An 18357-nucleotide genomic window follows, 5' to 3' on the forward strand; every position below is an offset into this window, starting at 1 on the left:
TGATCAAGGATGGCATTTGTGTGATAGATATGGTCTTGATTCTGAAAATTAAGATGTAATGTCAGTTTGGGTGGAAATGAGGAAAACAGGGGAAAGATGCCACAATTGACAGGATTCCATTTGACTCTCTAAAAGTAACCACATTTTTTGAACTGCATGCATTCAGGAAAGTGAGAAGTATTCCAGCATATCCCTGACTTTTGCCTTGTAAATGGTGGACAGTCTCTGGAGAGTCAGGAGATGGGTTACCTGCTGGAGGATTCCTAACCTCTGACTTAATGAAATTATAATCAATAGGATATTGGTACTAAACAAACTGATGGAGTGCAGACTGATCAGTCTCCTAGTCCAGATAACCTTCATCCTGAATTCTTAAGAGAGTTGGCTAATGGGCATTGAAATGTATAAGTTCCTGAAAGATCTTGACAAGGTGGACACGAGAAAGTTGTTTGCTCATGGGTGACTTCAGAACCAGATATAATGTATGGAAAATAAACAGCATGAAAGCATGGGAAGGGTTAAAGCATGAAGACCACTGGCATTCTGTGGTCTGTGGAAGGCAAGATGGGATAAGAATAGTGGAATGTTCTTACACCAATTAGCAGAGTAAGGTTAAGGCTGAAAGGTCACTATGGCGAGATGAGGTAATAGTTAGTAGTGCTAGTATCCCTGTTAAATGTCATTATGACAAGATTGGGACCATAAATATTTGGGACATGACATTAAATGTCTAATTAATAGTTAGTAGAGTCAGCTTGAGACTGGAGACTATTGTAATAGATGGAATAGCTAAAAATCTATCATGACGGGTTAGTCTGGAATGGAAGATCCCTGTAGCAGGGTGATAATAAATATCTAATCATGGCATTCAGAAAATATTAAGTAGGGTCTGGAATGAAAGACCATCATTGCAAGAGTTAGCACTAAATATCTAACTTTGACATTAGAATAACATTAAGTAGAATGTACAACTAAAGAGATAATGGGAACTAACAACACTGGCTTATTGTGTAGCTAGAGTGAGGTACTTTGATTAATATAGTTGGAAATGCTGACAAGTGAACAGAAACATGATAAAAAAAATGTAAAAATCACAGACCCTGAGGTTCGTGGGCATTTGGGAATCTGCTTTCTTAGTGTCACGGTTTTTTGTTTGCAAATAAAATACCTATATCTTGAAGAACTCTCTGCGTCTCCTGGTGATTCTCTACATTTTCTCCACAACAAATGTTTAAAAATTTGGAGTTAGCCTTGAAAGTTATTAGGTAGAGGTAGGTAGATTTGTGTTAGGCAAGGGATTCAAAGGTTGTCAGGGTTAGGTGTGAATGTGGAATTCAAAACACACACAGATCAACCATGATCTTTTTAAAAGACAGAGTACGTTTGGGGAAGTCGGCTCTTATTTCATGTGTTTCTATATTTGTATGCTACCAATGACAGGCCACTTTGTGAGCAGGCTGCCAAGTATACCAATACTATGGTCTTTGGGGGCACTCCATGCCAGCCCCTTTACCGTCACCAGGGTCTACCTTTCTTCCTGGCCTTCAGCACGGCTTTTTGTCCCAAGTTTACTGCTGTACCAGCAGTGGCCACCTCTCCTGGTGGCGCACTGGAACTGAAGTGTCTGTTCAGATAAATTCTGTTTGGGTTGCAGGAAATGGTGAGGTTGCCCTGATTTTCTGGCTGGACTGGTCCACTAATATCAGCCCATGAATTCTGAGTGATGACAGGATTAGATTTGACTGTTTTCTTTCACTGTCAAATAGCAGTTTGACATTTGCAGACTGCATTTATACCAGCTTGTGTTGTCCCTTGAATTGTTTGCAGCTGTGAACCACAGTGCAGGAATTACTGCCATCAGGGAAAATTATAAAAAAAAACAGAACTGACAGGTGATGGGAAGAGCTAGGAAGGCGTCAAGTGCTGATAGATTGCATGCAACCAGCAACTTTAACTGCAAATTGGCATTTGAGATGATCTGTGAACAGTTCTTTTTTTCTGAATGTAGCTGTTGCTTGGCAAAGTACTTTTAAATCAATTTCCCGCGTGGGTGTGTGAGCACATGAGAGAGAGAGAGAGAGAAAGAGAGAGAGATGGGTGTGTATGTGTGTGTGGGGGGGTGTATGTATGTGAGAGAGAGAGAGAGAGAGAGAAAAGTGGGTGTGTGTGTGTGGGGGGGGAGGGGCGCAGTGTGAGTGAGAGAGATGCTCAACTATAATATGTTTGCAATGGACGAGTTCAATACATAAAGAATCTGGCTGATTTATTTCTGTTACTGAGCTATAGGTGGCTTGGTATTTATGTATTGGCAATATCACCTCACTTTTTAAATTCAAACTTTGTTGTGACCAGTGGAAGAGTGGGAAGAAGTCAGGAATCAGTTCATGTCTTCTCATTACATTGTAACAGCATTTCTCATCTTTGTTTTTAAATTGTTCCGTGGCCAGGCCTCTCCTGATCTCCTCCAGCCCTCCATTTTTCTGAGTTATTCTGGCTTCTCTACTTCTTGCCTCTTGAATATCATTGATTTTAATCGTTGGTTGACGAAGCTCTAGGATACTCTTTCTAAACATCTTTGACTCTCTACTTTCATTTCATTTGATCATTTATCTGGTGCCATTTTTTATATCTAATGCCTCCATGAAGCACCTTGAAACATTTTCTTATGTTAAAGCTGTAATATATCATCACAAATTGTTGTAGTTGGAAATGTGTCACGTACACATGATAGGAAGTCTAATACCTTATGACCATTAACTACTTCGCCTGGCAGATTAATGTTGGGATGGTTGATATCTCCCATTATTACTTTTTGGCTTCTTTCTACAATGTAATTATCTCCAGTTTATCGTTCTTCTCTATTTTTAATAGAATTGCCCTTCATTTTGTTTTTACCACATCTTATTTCAGTGACCATTCTCTATTTATTCCATGGACACCTATGTCCTCCCTCAACTATTAGCGAGTTTTGAGAAGATTTGTAGCTCAGTTTGAAGTTCTGGATATAGGTTTGCTCACTGAGCTGGAAAGTTCATTTCCAGACATTTTGTCACCCTATTAGGTAACATCTTCAGTGGGCCTCCAGGCCTGGAAATGAACCTTCCAGCTCAACGAGCAAACCTACATCCCTCAACTATGTCTATGTTCTCCTTTGCCGTTTCATTGATATTTAGGCTTGTTTCATTCCTTGTAGAATCTGCCCTTGTTTCTGTCTTACTAGTTTAAGACTATTGACACATCCCTATTGGCAGATGAAAGCAGTTCAGGCAGACAGCACTGACAATCTAGCCCAGCCTCTTCATGGAGAGATATGTAACTGAATAACCTCTTGTTAGTAGGAGTTAATTTGCCTCCAAATTCATGTGGCCTGCATATAATTGCTGAAATGTAATAAATGTAATAAATCTTATCTTGTTTCCTAAGGTAAGTACATTTCTGCTAAGATATTTATGATTCATTCTTCACCACAAAGAATTGGTGGCAGCTATCTACCCTAACCACAAATAGTTAGTGCCTGAGACTTCTCATTGTTCTAACACCTTTCAGTCTAGACACCTTACTCTGGACTGCATGCCACCTCATAAAACAAAAACTACTGAGGTAGAGAAGCCTGAAAAGGGAGGATCAAGAAAGAAAATGGGTTGCAACAACTCCAACAATCATTTATGTATACTGTGCCTTTAACATTATGAAACATCAAATGGAGCATTATAAAAGAAAGGATGTACAGCAGGGAAGTGGTTCTATTCAAATTAATCAAGCTGATTGCTCTGGTGCTCACTGAGGCATGTAGCATGTGTACTGTTTTAATACTTGTCAACCAATAAGGTATTGAAATTAGTGAATACCACCATCACCATTTCTCTACAAATTCACCTGACGTAAAATGTAGCAGTTTAATGATTTTTTTTGTTTGTAATCAAGCCTTGCATCATCAATTGTTTGTTCCCTACAATCTTCAGAGGGATTTTGAAGTAGAAATGATATTGATATTCAGTTCAAATCATAAGTGTTATATCATGGTTGAGACTATAAAAACAGTAAATATACGGCAATGTGACCGGCTCAACTTTCATTGATATAAAATGATCTCACTGTTTATGCGACTAAGTTACACCATCCAATCCAGGAAATTATTACAGCAAAGCAAACGTTGTCACACATCCGTAGCACTTATCCCAGCTGCTGCCATTCTTTTCTCTGCTTTGCTTAACATCTTTCCTCTTTCATAGTTGCCATCCATTCGCTCCTGGGAAACAGTGAGGTTTGCAGATGCTGGAGATCAAAGTTGAGAGTGTGTTGCTGAAAAAGCACAGTAGGTCAGGCAGCATCCAAGGAGCAGGAGAATTGACGTTTCAGGCCAGAGCCCTTCATCAGGAATGAAGCTGGGAACCTTGGGGGTGGAGAGATAAAAGGGAGGCGGGGTGGGGCTGGGGAGAAGGTAGCTGAGAGTGCAATAGGTGGATGGAGGTGAGGATAAAGGTCGGAGAGGAGGGTGGAGCGGATTGGTGGGAAGGAAGATTGACAGGTGGACCAGGTCATGAGGGCGGTGCTAAGATGGAAGGTTGGAACTGGGGTAAGGTTGGGGGAGGGGAAATTAGGAAACTGGTGAAGTCCACATTGATGCCTTGGGGTTGAAGAGTTCCGAGCCCCGGAAACAAACATCTTGGTGCCAATTTCCCCATGTCTTGTAAAGTCCACTTTAAAGTCCAACTAGCTGCCCAATTTGCCAAATTGGTACAGGGTCTTTTCGGGGCTTGGACACTGGCATGTGGTAGCAGTAGTTATTTACCAGGCAGGCTTAGAGGCCAATGCTGCCTGTCTGGTTGTGGGTGCAGCCACAGACCACTTTGAAGAGATATTTTCCCTGCTATTTGAACTTCTAAAATATGGTGTGAAGGCATTTTCCTTGAAATGCCGATGTCAGTTATTTACCATCCATTGCATGCTCCTATCAAATAGAAAGACCTCAGACAGCCTTCCAGCTTCCAGAACCCCTAATTGGAGAGGAGATCTACCTGTACCTCCTTGAAAATTTCAATGAGTGGCTGTGTTAACCATCTTCTTCCAGAAGTAGGTCTTTGGCTCTAGAGACATATCCACACAACACCTCCACTGAGCTTCATTGTGAAAACCCAGCTCTCCTATTTTCCTCCCCCCTTATGCGCTACTGTTCCCTGAATTAACCAAGAGCAGGACAGCACAGAAACAGGCTCGTTGGCCTGTTTCTGCCTCCATCATCACCTTTGGCAGCCATTCCAGGCACTTACCACTCCCTGTGTGAAAAAATATTCCTTTCACATCTCCTTTAAACTTACCCCCTCTATCTTAAACCTATGGCCCTGATAATTGATATTTCTACTCTGGGAAAATGCTTTGATTATCCATTCCATCCATGCCCGGCATAGTTTTGTAAACTTCTATCTCCCCATCTTCTGACATTCAAGTGAAAACAAACCAAGTTTGTCCAACCTGTCTTCATTGATCATAATTCGATTACAAATGAATATAATGGTGCTTACTGTAGAAGATCAAAAGCCCCATTCTGGTGAGAAGACCCATCTACCATCTGGAGAGAGCACAATCATTTCCAGTTGTAGCAGGACAGAGATGAACGGCCCAAACCGTTCTGAATTTTATCTGCAATTGCAGATGACACACTGTGGACTGCCCAAAAGAATGTGCTTGACATAGTTATAGAGTCATAGAGATATAAAGCACAGAAACAGACCCTGTCGGTGCCACGCATCCATGTTGAAGAGATATCCTAAATTAATCTAGTCCCATTTGGCCCATATCCTCTAAACCCTTCCTATTCATGTACCCATGTTGCGATGCATACACCTAGAATCCCAGTGTAGGTCAATGTATTGAGATGAAAGCATGACAAAGGAAATCTTCGAAAATAAGAAAAAATCCGATCGATTTTTAGTGCACCAGTGTGCACTAACATTGAAAAATGTGAAAATAAAAAGACTGAAATCTCTTTGATAAATCTTCGCTTCAATTCAGCAGTGCCAGACGAGCTAAACACAATTTGTTTTTAGGTGTGAGTGTGTGTTTTGGTGTCGAGCTTTGTTCCCCCCAACTTTCCACCAGTAGGTGGCGGCCAATTACACGTTTTTTTTTCTAAACTCCTGAACACTTACCCAGAAACTGGGTGAAAGGAAGAGAACAAATACTTTATCGGTTCCAGCAGTGGGGAGCAGGCTGATAGCTGGGTGAACACTAGGGTCAGGCGAGTTGGCGCTAGTTTGCCAGCCTGTCGGTGCTGTTGCACACACTGCATGCGAGAGTTTCGACTTCCCTCCCCTGTTCCCTTGCTCTCACTCTAATTGCCGAGGGAGAGGCGAGGTAAGAGCGGCAGTGATATTATCGTCAAAGGCAGCAGATCTCTCCACCTCCCCCCCCCAAGCGCATGACTGTGAAGCACCATCAGTCAAAGGGAAAAGGAAGAAGACACAAAGAGTTGGATGCAAGCGACGCCGTCAGTGCTTCTCACACACACTCCAGAAACACCCAAGGTAAGGATTCGGAACAGCTTCCAGGAAATGTAGTCCCTCTGCTCTGTTGGCTTTTTATTTGTGAAAATAGATTGAACCTGAAACAAAAACAAAATCTGATAAAGCAGGCTTTCCCTTCGTTGTTGATCATAAAAGCCACCCTCAAAGTGGCTTCGATTGGGAATAACAAGCGTTTAGTGTTATGCCACCCAAGTTACGATGGATTTGAGGATTACATTTACCACAGTATGTTGCTAACAAAGGATATTAACTGGCGTCCGACCTCCTTGGCAGATTGTTTGGGAAAACAAAATATCTCATTCAGTTGTCTCTATAAATATTTTCCCTTTTTAATTGTTAAACAAAAGTCCCCACGTTGATGGTTCGCTGAATGCTGTTCCCACCCATGTGCTATGGTTTGTATATTTTACTCCAAATTGTGTTTTGCAAAATTAGACTGTAGCGGATAATGTTGTGTACAGTTGCTTAAGATCCAGGATTGGCATTGTTTGTTGGGTTTTTTCAGTGATTTGACATTTACTTAAAACTTAGGAGTCTAATTCCCTGAATGAACTGCCAGATCATTTTCAGGGATTGGGCACCACAGAGACTATCAGATGGTTTATTACAATGTATCTGGCCTAGATTTCCTAGTGATTTATGATATTGATGTGAATGGTGAGCTCAGTTTCTGGACCAGACAACAAAAGGTGTTGAAAGTGTGTCTTATGCTGTAATAATGTATCCCAGACTCATCTCACCATTATTTACGCATCGCCATGTCCTAAACAAGGAAACAGAGAAAATTCTTGGAAAACATGTGTGAATGAATAAATAGTGAAAATACAGATTATTTTTGCCATGGAGTTTGTGAAATAAACATTAGAACGATTGTGAAGTGGGGGAATTAGAGTATGTGAATTCAATGAAAGTAGGCAAAGGACCTGCTCTTGGGTCGGCTTGCCTGAGTGCGCCTGAGTGGAGTCAGTTTCAGGAATGGAAGTCTGCCAAAACACCTCTGCCATGTTGGCAGCTGATATAAGTTTATGATGCAACAAATGCTTTAGTTGTTTCTGTGCAAACTTTTACATTGCAATTTTCAGCAGTTGAAGGCATGATCAACATTATGCCTTTTATTGGATTATTAAGAAAGTATATTTGCATGTATTTTATGAAAGAAAGTAGCATTTTTCACAACCTCAGCATGCCCCGAAATCTTAAAAGCAAATGAAAAATTTCTGAAGGACTGTTATATATTAAGAAATATTGCAACCAAATTGAACACAGTGAGGTCCCGCAAACACATGATGATATTTCCAATTCAAATATATTTTATTGAGTTTATGGATTTTTTTGTAAACCAAAATGGCTACAATTTTACATCTTGACTTTAAGCTGGTTTTGCTGGATTTATCCTGAGATACGGTTATGTCATGTGGATTCTGCAACAGCATATTTTTGCTTCCTTGAGTGGCATGGGCAATGGGCAGAAATATGGAAAAATACAGCAATATTTAAAAAATCAGAAACCTGATATCAAAAAATATTTCCCACCTTCTCCTTAAGATTAGGAAGATGTTTAGCAGGCTTGCCTTTATTACTCAGACTGAGTATAGGAGTTGGGACGTCATGTTGAGGTTGTACAGGATATTGGTGAGGTCTCTTCTGGAGTACTGTGTGTAGTTCTGATCACCCTTTTGTGCAAAGGATATTATTAAGCTGGAGAAGGTTCAGGAAAGATTTACCTGGATGTTGTGTAGAATGGAGGGTTTGAGTTATAAAAATAGGCTGGGACTTTTTTGATTGGTGCATGGAAGGTTGAGGGGTGACATTATAGAAGTTTTAAAAAATCATGAGGGGCATAGATTAGGTGAATAACAAGGGTCTTTTTCCTGTGGTGTGGGAGTTCAAAGGTCGGGGGCTGATTTTAAGGTGAGAGGAGAAAGTTTTGAAAAGCACCTGAGGTGCAAATGTTTTACACAAAGAATGGTTAGTGTGCAGAATGAGCTGCCAGAGGAAGTGATGGATGCAGATACGGTTACAATATGTAAAAGACATTTGAGTAAGTACATGAATAGGAAAGGTTTGGAGGGATATGGGCCAAATGCAGGGAAGTGGGAACATGGTCAGCGTGGACGAATTGGAGTGAAGGGTCTGTTTCCATGCTGTATAAATCTATGACTCTATGACTTTATGATGCTATGACCTTTTACTTTGCATTTCCATGTCATTAATATCCAACTTGCCTTATTTCTACATAGCTTTCAATTCCCCTCTCCTTTCCTGAGAAACTAGATAGGACACCAATTCCTGACATTCCTGTCAGAATGGTTACCTGCTGTCAGCAGCTTACTGCCTGCTTCTTTGGGCCTCCAGATAGCTATGGCTTCCTGACAATGTCCCGACACTGAATGAACATCCTCCTCCCCTGTTCTTCATATATCATCATGCCTTCTTTTGAACCAACTCTCACAACATTTCAGCCCTTCAGGACTTCACTTTGGAGCTCAGGAATACTTATGATTTACTGCTTTACCGGTATGCATATGCATCACGTACACCTATACAAAATGCATCTTATGACTGTTAGCTTCATTTTTTACTATTGTCTTTCTTTGTACTCAGTTGGATGAGGCTTACGTTGCTTTTTAGCACATTGGGAAGGTGCCAGCTGGTCATGGCAGGGAATACAGCAAATTCAATGGGGTGGACATGTTGCTATACTGGATCAGTCATGCTCTCATTGAATGGTGGAGCAGACCTGATGGGCTGAATGGCCTACTTCTGCTCATACCTCTTATCGTCTACAGCACCGTGCTACATCAATGTCACATGTACAACGTGTTCCAACAGCTTATGAGGCAGATGCATTGCACAAGCTTCAATCAAACAGCCATGTTTCAAAGTCAAAGGGGACCAGTCCTCAGTGGGGTCAAGGGGATCAATATTCTGTCAAAGATGACTGCAACAGTTAGTCAAGGGGCTCACCAAATATCAGTCCAGGGCTTGGAAATGGTTTGTTCTGCTAATCAGATGTAACAGTCCAGTTAGGTCAGTCAGGTTGTTATGGAGACATAAGTGTGGTGGCGGATGAACCATTCCTGTAATGAGTGAAAATGAGAGACTGAGAATGATAATGTGGATAGAAGAGCAGTCAGTGGTGCTGCAAGAACAGGAGAGGTGGTGAGATGTCCCCAGTGAGTGGATAGGATATAGAAGGGCAGGAAGGATTCAGAAGGATGACTTGCATGTGAATCATTGAGTAGACATGCAATAATTACAGTTGTAGTCTATGAGCCTTAATGAGATGACGAGCAGTGGCAGAATAGGAGTAAGTGGTGGCCTGGTCAGTGTAAGGTAGCAGAGAGAATATGGTGGTACTTACCCTCCTAGTGTCCAGACAATCATTAGCCATCTCCTTGCACTACGTGCATTGCATTTTCACCTGGAACACTGCATTAACCTGAGCCACCATCTTTGTCTAGCCTGGGTGTGTTTGGTTACATGGTCTCATTTGCCAGTCAGCTGGAAAAAGCACTGGCCTCTTCTATAACATCCTGTCCATCAGCACCTCCAGGTTTCTGCCCAAGTACTGATGAACTAACTTATGATTCTGGGCCATTTCCTTCAGGACAGTGGTGCAGGACAAAGTCTGAAAGGCAATTTCTGACCTGTAGCATCTGATGTGGCTTGCATTGAGCATTAAATATGGCACTAATAGCATGAACATTGCAAAATCCAAGCAGCAGAAAGCACTTCTGTCTCTCCTCCTGCATCATACTACAAGATGAATGCCACAAGGCTGTTTGCAAATTAATGAGATGAAGAGCTGAAGATTGGTTGAGAAAAAAATGCCATAAACTGTGGCATGCCAGGCCTCATAAATCTCAGTCAAGAAAACACTGTCAAAAATAGATAAAATTCAGTAGAACTGCCCTTGAACAGATGCAGAAAATGATCAAGAAAACTAATAGTATACTGGCTTTTATGTCTAGAGGGCTGGAGTACAAGGATACAGAAGTTATGTTGCAGTTACACAAAATCCTGGTCAGACCACACTTGGTGTAGTGTGAACAGATCTGGGCACTACACCTTAGGAAAGAGACAGTGTCCTTGAAGGGAGAAGAATGTAATTTTGTCAGAATGCTACCAGTACTGCAGGGGTTAAGTTATGCGGAGAGATTATACAAATTAGGCCTGTTCCCTCTAGAATTTAGAAGGTTAAGCAGTGTTCTGATTGAAGTCTTCAAGATATTAACAGAAAACAACCAGGGTGGGAAAAGATAAACTATTGTCACTGGGGATTCTAGAACTCGGAGACATGGTCTGAAAATTAGGGCAGACTATTCAGGAGAGATGGTAGGAAGCATCTACACGCAAAGGGTGGTAGACATTTAGAACTCTGCTGCAAATGGCAGTGGATGCAGGATCAATTGTAAATATTAAATCTTTGATAGATAAAATTTTGTCAAGTAATTGTGTAAAAGGACATGAGTCAAAGGCAAGTATATGGAGTTAGGCCACAGGGCTTATTAAATTAATGATAAAACATTTAATAATTCTAATCAATTTTATTAAATAGTGGAACAGGTTGGAGGGGCTGAATAGTCTACTTCTTTTCTGATGTTCCTTTGTTATGTAAATCTGGATGATGTCTGTTCATTGTAATTATGGAAAGTAATAGCTAGACACTGCACTGGTATGACTGCCCCTATGTTGTGTGAATTTGTATTTCAATTGATCAGGTGCAAGAACCTTGGTTAATTATGTTTCTTAATAGGAATTAATGCCAGGTATATTGGCTTCATTATTAAAGCTGATTTCTGGCTGGAGCTAGATGCAGGAACACAATAATTGTTACATATTGATGAAGCTGAAACAGCAAAATCACAATTCTTGTTGAGAACCCAAAGTGCAAGGCCAAGTCTATTGTGCAAAACAGCATAAAAGTTTTGAAATCTCTAAAGCTATGTGAGAAAGCAATTTGTATGATAGCTTTTGGGATTTGGAAACCACGGGCTTTTACTAAATCATTGTTTTATCTCATGCTTTTATTACAAATATCAACCACATTCACAAAGTATATGTTGGAGCCCTTTCTCAAGAAACTTGAGTCAAATTTGTTCTGTTTGAAGCCAAAACATATAGAAATGTATATAAAATTGTGCAATTTAATTAAATGATCTCATTGTGTTTGCCCAAATAGCAGAGCTGTCTTGTTGGTTACTGATAAATGGATGAAGTATCTGCTTTATTTTTTTCTTTTTGAGGGAAAGTGATAAACTTTTCTTGTGGCTTGTTTGGTCAAGGCAGCACATACCTGAACCTCAAATTGCTAAAGATCCTACTATCAATTTATTTTTCTATTATGTTAACTGATCTTAGCCTGAGTAGCAGTAGAGATGGTAAAATTTCTGTAAGTACTCCCAAGATAGAGAGAGGAAAATTAACAAAAGTTATCACTTATGATTGCAGCCAATCCTCACTGGAAAGAATATGCAAGCATAATTAGGCTTGGCTGCAATTTTGAAAAGGGGTTTTTAATCTATATCTGTGTACAATTAAGATCATCACTACCTTTAGAAAATTAAAATAAAAATAGAAATTGCACATTAGCTCTAAATGGAGATTAATGTTTTGAGTAAAAACGTTTTGTTAGATGTACCAAACAGTTTGAAGTCAACTGTAATGAAAATGAGGTGAAAAGAAAAATATTTATATAGCTCCTTTCTTGATGTTGCAAAACATTTTACATCCAGAGGAATATCCCTGAAGTATTTTTATTGTGGTGATGTAGGAAACATAGTGCCAATTTGCATGCAGCAAGATCCCATAAACAGCAATGTAATAATGACGAAAACATCCGTTGACTGAGGGATACACATGGGTCAGAAACCAGGAAGCACTCCCTCGTACTTCTTTTGAAGTAGAGCCATTGCATTTTTTACATCCAATTAATAGGGCCTTTTTGACCTTGTCTGTGAAAGATAGTACAAGTGACCATGTAGCAGTACCTTAGGGTTGCACTGGAAAATCAACTTTGTGATTAAGTCCAAAAGTAAGGTTTGAACCCACAGCCTTCGGACTCAGAGGCAATCGCTTAACCATCTAAGCTGCAGCTGAAACTGGCATGTGAAATGGATGACACCAATTTTCTACCAAAGTTAAAAGTGAAAATGCATCCAATGGTGCCTAGGAAAGGTGTGAGAGTGTGGATTTCCAAAGGAACATTCAGCAAAAACACGTGAAGGGCAATCAATCATTTACTTTTGAGTTTGACTGCGATTCACTGAGATCTGATTGATCTCTGACCTAACTCCATATGCCCACCTCTTTCCTATATCCCTTAATGCATTTAGCTAATAAGTATTAATTTCAAATTTAAAATTAACTATTGATCTCGCATCAAATGCCATTTTGTGTAATTGAGTTTCAAACTTCAAGCACACGTTGCATGAAGAAATGTTTCCTAATTTCAAACCTGAACAACCTGACTATGTCCTCTAGTTCTAGACTGTCCAATGAGATTAAATTGTTTTTTCCAAACTGTCCTATCTCTTCCCCTTAATATCTTAAAATATTTCATTATATCACACTTTAAACTTCTAAATTTCCAGGAATACAACTGTGGTTAGTTTATTGTGTTCTTATAGCTTAATACTTGTATTATTATTATTCAAGTAAATCTATGCCACACTCCCTCCAAGACTAACTCATCCTTCCTAAGATATGTTGGCCAGCACTACCCTCTGCAATCCAGGTACAGTCTAGACAATACTTTATCTAATTGAAGCATTCTCATCTCTTCTATCCAATTTTGCTTGATATAAAGGTGACTGTTCCATTACCTTTTTTGATCATTTTGGGAACTTTTGGACCAGTAAATGCATGCTTGTAGAAAACTTTAAAAATTACTTCCTTTGCTACGGAGAGTTATTCCAGCTATGCCGATGTTTCTGGGATAGACTGACTGCATCAGTGCACTTCTCCTCCTCTCTTATAGTATAGAAAGCCAAATACCAGTACACTTCTCAATTGTTCCTGTAATAAAAATCATGGCATTAAGCAAAAAAAAAAGACTATTATTCGAAACACCTCGTTATCTGTTTTGTTTAGACATATTTGAGTTTTTTAAAGCATCTGATAAGAAACACAATATGACAGGCAGGTAGCACAGAGTATACATGTATCATAATATCAATTATTTGGATTATGAGTTCGACTGACTGATCTAATTCTAACAACTGAGATTATTCAAGATCTTCATTTCTTGTCCAAAGTTGAAAATAAATATTGTGCAACATGAGAAAAGAGCTGAAGAGACTGAAAAATAAATGCATTTATACAGTACCTTTCATATCTTTAGGACCTCCCAACTTGATTTACAGCGAAATGATTACCTTTGAAACTAATCTCTACTTTGTTGACACATCTTTCAATTTGCACACAAGATCATACAAACAGCAGTGTGGTAACTGACGTGTTGAACTGTTTTTTGGAATTGTTCTTGAAGAGTTAGACATTAGGGACAACGCTTAGAAACTCTAGGTCTCTGTGAGCATTGTCCCAGGATCTATCTTCCTCATGAACAGTTTAACAATTAATCAATTGACCTTAGAGAAACAAGCACTTTAACTATTGGAATATTGATTTCGTAGGAACTCAGGAGCCATCACAATCAGATTATTGTACATGGATCTTATTTAACCTTATTCTCGACTACAAGAATGCTATTTTTTCTTATTTTTTATGGCTAGTATCTCTTACAGAAATCCAAAATCCTGTACTGGTAATCATACAGTAATTGCAGTATCAGAAGCCAACAATTTCATTACCATTACTGCTCCACTTTATTATTTCAGCTGGCCAGGGTGTGAGTGAAATGTGATTTGAATTTTTCTTTCTTTATATTGGAACATTTTAGTAAAATGTTCATTTACATAAACCTCTTTTAATTTCAGGAGGATAGGGCCTATCCAGGGAGTTAATAATATTTAATTGGAACTTAGTTAGGCTTATATCAGTTTCAGAAACTGAGCAGTACGGAGTGTACATGTTCAGGTCTTTTTGAAGTAAATGCAGTAATTGAATGACCTATAGTGCACTGTTTGAAAGTGTGGTAGTCATGATTTTCTCCGGTGAGTGCCACTGGTCGAGGTCTTGGAGGTCAATGGTTTCAGGCAAATTCTGATTGTTTGAAGTTGTAAATCCGAGCAGCAGCTGCACTGTCTCTATTGCACACTTCTCTTCTGGGGATTGACTAATGTTTCAGCTGTGCATGGCACTTCCCATAAGATCAGCAATTTCTTCCAAGAATATAGTACAGTTCGGATGGAGTAACAAGACTCTGCTGTAAGAGTGAGGGGAGAAATGGAGTGTCATTGTGAAATGAGGAGAGTTGTAAAAAAGCAATGACAACATGAAGACTGCAATGTGGAGACGGAGAATGACAGATGGAATTGAGGGAGCAGAGGTTGAAAGGGGGAACTGCAGAAGATGTGGCAAGTGTCACAAGGAACTGTGAGAGAGGAGAAGAGTCCCTCTTTTAAATTGGGAAGAGGATGAGAAAATTGGCACTATTAAGATAAACAAAGAAAATGCACATTGTTTAGGTTTAGAGCTGGTAACTTAACTTTCAACTCATTGTGTCAGAAATTCAGTGGAACCTTGCCCAGTTTGACTTGGCATTCATTCTCCCCCAACTCTTCTTCCTCCTCCTCCCTAATCAATGACAGATCCTACTGACAGCAACATGACCATCACTATTAAATGAGTAGTATGCCACTTAGTTTGTAAGGTGGACACTCTTTGGCAACATGTGGCATTGTTTGTGTACTGACCTCTTAGCAGTGGAGTTCTGCTGGATACAAGCCTTAGTCCATTTCGCATCTGTTTAGCAAGAACCACGATCACCATGGTAGGTCAAAGCCTGCCACTTGTCGGATGGCTTTTTTATCAGCAAGCAATGTGTTAGTGACTTTGTACATTTTTCATTCCTCAATGCAAAGGATATCTGCTTATATATCTGACAGAGAAAGGTTGCGGCATATGGGGTGCCCAGGTGGAAGAAAGGCAGTAGATGTGATGTTTCAAAGGACATGTTGCTGAGCAAAAAGTTCCAATTATGATGTGCATTGCTGCATTCAATTGACTGTCCAATGGGTGTGTGTTTGCCAACCAGTTGCACAGTATTCTGATGTGGAGTAACTAAGGCAAATGCTGAGCTGTGCACAACATTGATTCAGTAAGATTAGTTAGTAGATTGTTTCGTGTTTGACTCTTTCTGCTGCTTTATTTTTTCCCAGAATGACAAAGTCCAATCTCAAGTCACTTCCCAGTATGCTGGATTGAGATCAACCTTTAGTCTCTGGCCATCCATATACATATAGTCCTTTTTTTTGGAAGGCTTCGAGGAGATGGAACTCAGTCAATATGGTTTTGGGAGGATTTGTTTAAAGGTCCAGTCCAGCGTGCAAAAGGTGAATCTGGAGCAGCACAACGGTTGTCATTGGCATAGATTAACTTGTGGGATGTGATTGTCAGCAGATCATTTGCATGCATGGTGAACAGATTTGGGGTTGTTCTATGATACTAGCGGTTATATCCTCAAAGTAGGCTTGGGTGAATTGGAGCAGTGGCTTAGCAGTTGCAGTGTGTACTACGTACAAGATACACTGCAACAATTCATCAAAGATCTTGCGACAGCACCTTCAATATGATCAAAACGTCTATAAGGAGAGTGGCAGCAGATACATGGGAACGATACTACCACGTGCAAGGTCCCTACCGAGCCATTCACCATCCTACCTAGGCAGTATATTGCCATTTCTTTAGAGTCATTGGGTCTAAATTCTGCAATTCCCTCCCTAAGGGCATTGTGAATCGACCTACAGAAGTAGGTCGAGTAGGCAGCTCACCACCACCTTCCTAAGGGCACATAAGGATGGGCAATAAATGTTGGCTAGCAATACCCATGTCCTGTGGGTTAATTTAAAGAAATTGAACATTTATATCTGATATTACTGTAGCTTATTTTCAGCAATGCCTTTGCAATTTTTTTGCTATGTTTTACAGTGCTGTGTCTACAATTAAGTTTGTGTTCTATGCGGGATATGTGCAGCATTTTATTGTTGTTGCCAACATTTTCTCCTGAAGCCGCTAGACTTGTGCATGGCTGCAAATACTGTGCATGAGCATCCAATTTGCTGGGGTTTAGGTCTTCCTCACAATAGAAAATAGTTAAATAGAAATTCAATAGAAAATAGTTAAAATATTGTAGACTGAAATTGAACCTTATAACAATATATTTTAGCTCTCTGTTTTCCTGCTGCAATAGAATGGCTTTTTTTAAATACATATTTTATATACATAAATATTTATATATATTTTAATTCATTTATTCGTAGGATGTGCTCGTTGCTGGTAAGGCCAAGTTTATTGCCTATCCCTAATTGTCCTTGAGAAGCTGGTAGAGAGCTGTCTTTTTGAACTGCTACAGTTATTGGAATGTAGATAGATCCCGATTGCCATTAGGGAGGGAGTTCAAGGTTTTGATCCAGCAACAGTGAAGGAATGGCGATATTGTTCCAAATCATGATTGTGTGTGCCTTGGAAGTGAACTGAGAGTCATAGAATCACAGAGATGTACAGCATGGAAACAGACCCTTTGGTCCAACCCGTCCATGCCGACCAGATATCCCAACCCAATCTAGTCCCACCAGCCAGCATCCAGCCCATATCCCTCCAAACCCTTCCTATTCATATATCCATCCAAATGCCTCTTAAATGTTGCAAGTGTACCAGCCGCCTCCACTTCCTCTGGCAGCTCATTCCATACATGTACCACCCTCTGCATGAAAAAGTTGCCCCGTAGGTCTTTTTTATATCTTTCCCCTCTCACCCATGCCCTCTAGTTCTGGACTCCCTAACCCCAGGGAAAAGACTTTGCCTATTTACCCTACCTATGCCCCTCATAATTTTGTAAACTTCTAAAAGGTCACCCCTCAGCCTCTGACGCTCCAGGGAAAACAGCCCCAGCCTGTTCAGCCTCTCCCTTTAGCTCAAATCCTCCAACCCTGGCAACATCCTTGTAAATCTTTTCTGAACCCTTTCAAGTTTCACATCTTTCCGATAGGAAGGAGACCAGAATTGCACGCAATATTCCAACAGTGGCCTAACCAATGTCCTGTACAGCTGCAACATAACCTCCCAACTCCTGTACTCAATACTCTGACCAATAAAGGAAAGCATACCAAACACCACCTTCACTATCCTATCTACCTGCTATTCCACCTTCAAGGAGAAATGAATCTGCACTCCAAGGTCTCTTTGTTCAGCAACGCTCCCTAGGACCTTATCGTTAAGTGTATAAGTCCTTCTAAGATTTGCTTTCCCAAAAGTAGCACCTCGCATTTATCTGAATTAAACTGCAAATGCCACTTCTCAGCCCAGTGGCCCATCTGGTAAAGATCCTGATATTTGTGCAAGTGGTGCGTTCCTAAATATCTGTTGCCTTTGTTCTTCTGGATAGTAAAGTTTGTGTTTGGAAAGTGCTGTTGGAGGAACCTTGGTGAGTCGTTAGAGGACATCCTGTATAGATGATACACTACTGGTGCAGTACATCAATGGTGAAGTGTGTAAATGTTGAAGGTGTTGGTGGGATGCCAATCTGTCCTCGATAGTGGTCAGCATCTTAAGTGTTATTGAAGTTGCATGTATCCAGGTAGGAGAAAGTGAGGACTGCAGATGCTGGAGATCAGAGCTGAAAATGTGTTGCTGGAAAAGCGCAGCAGGTCAGGCAGCATCCAAGGTACAGGAGAATCGACGTTTCAGGCATAAACCCTTCTTCAGGAAT

At 40.2% G+C, this 18357-nt stretch overlaps 1 protein-coding gene across 2 annotated transcripts in view; it reads left to right on the forward strand.

Moving 5' to 3' along the window:
* Positions 1-6164: 6164 nt before the first annotated feature.
* The window catches only part of pxylp1 (2-phosphoxylose phosphatase 1), a 167101-nt gene continuing 154908 nt past the window's right edge, over positions 6165-18357 (forward strand). For both annotated transcript variants that reach the window (XM_043702040.1, XM_043702041.1), the window contains exon 1: positions 6165-6524. In XM_043702040.1, coding sequence (XP_043557975.1) covers positions 6474-6524 — 51 coding nt within the window. In that variant the 5' untranslated portion in view covers positions 6165-6473. The remainder of the gene's footprint in view (positions 6525-18357) is intronic.

Source organism: Chiloscyllium plagiosum, chromosome 13, assembly GCF_004010195.1.
Source record: "Chiloscyllium plagiosum isolate BGI_BamShark_2017 chromosome 13, ASM401019v2, whole genome shotgun sequence".
In the NCBI taxonomy this organism is placed as follows: Eukaryota; Metazoa; Chordata; class Chondrichthyes; order Orectolobiformes; family Hemiscylliidae; genus Chiloscyllium; species Chiloscyllium plagiosum.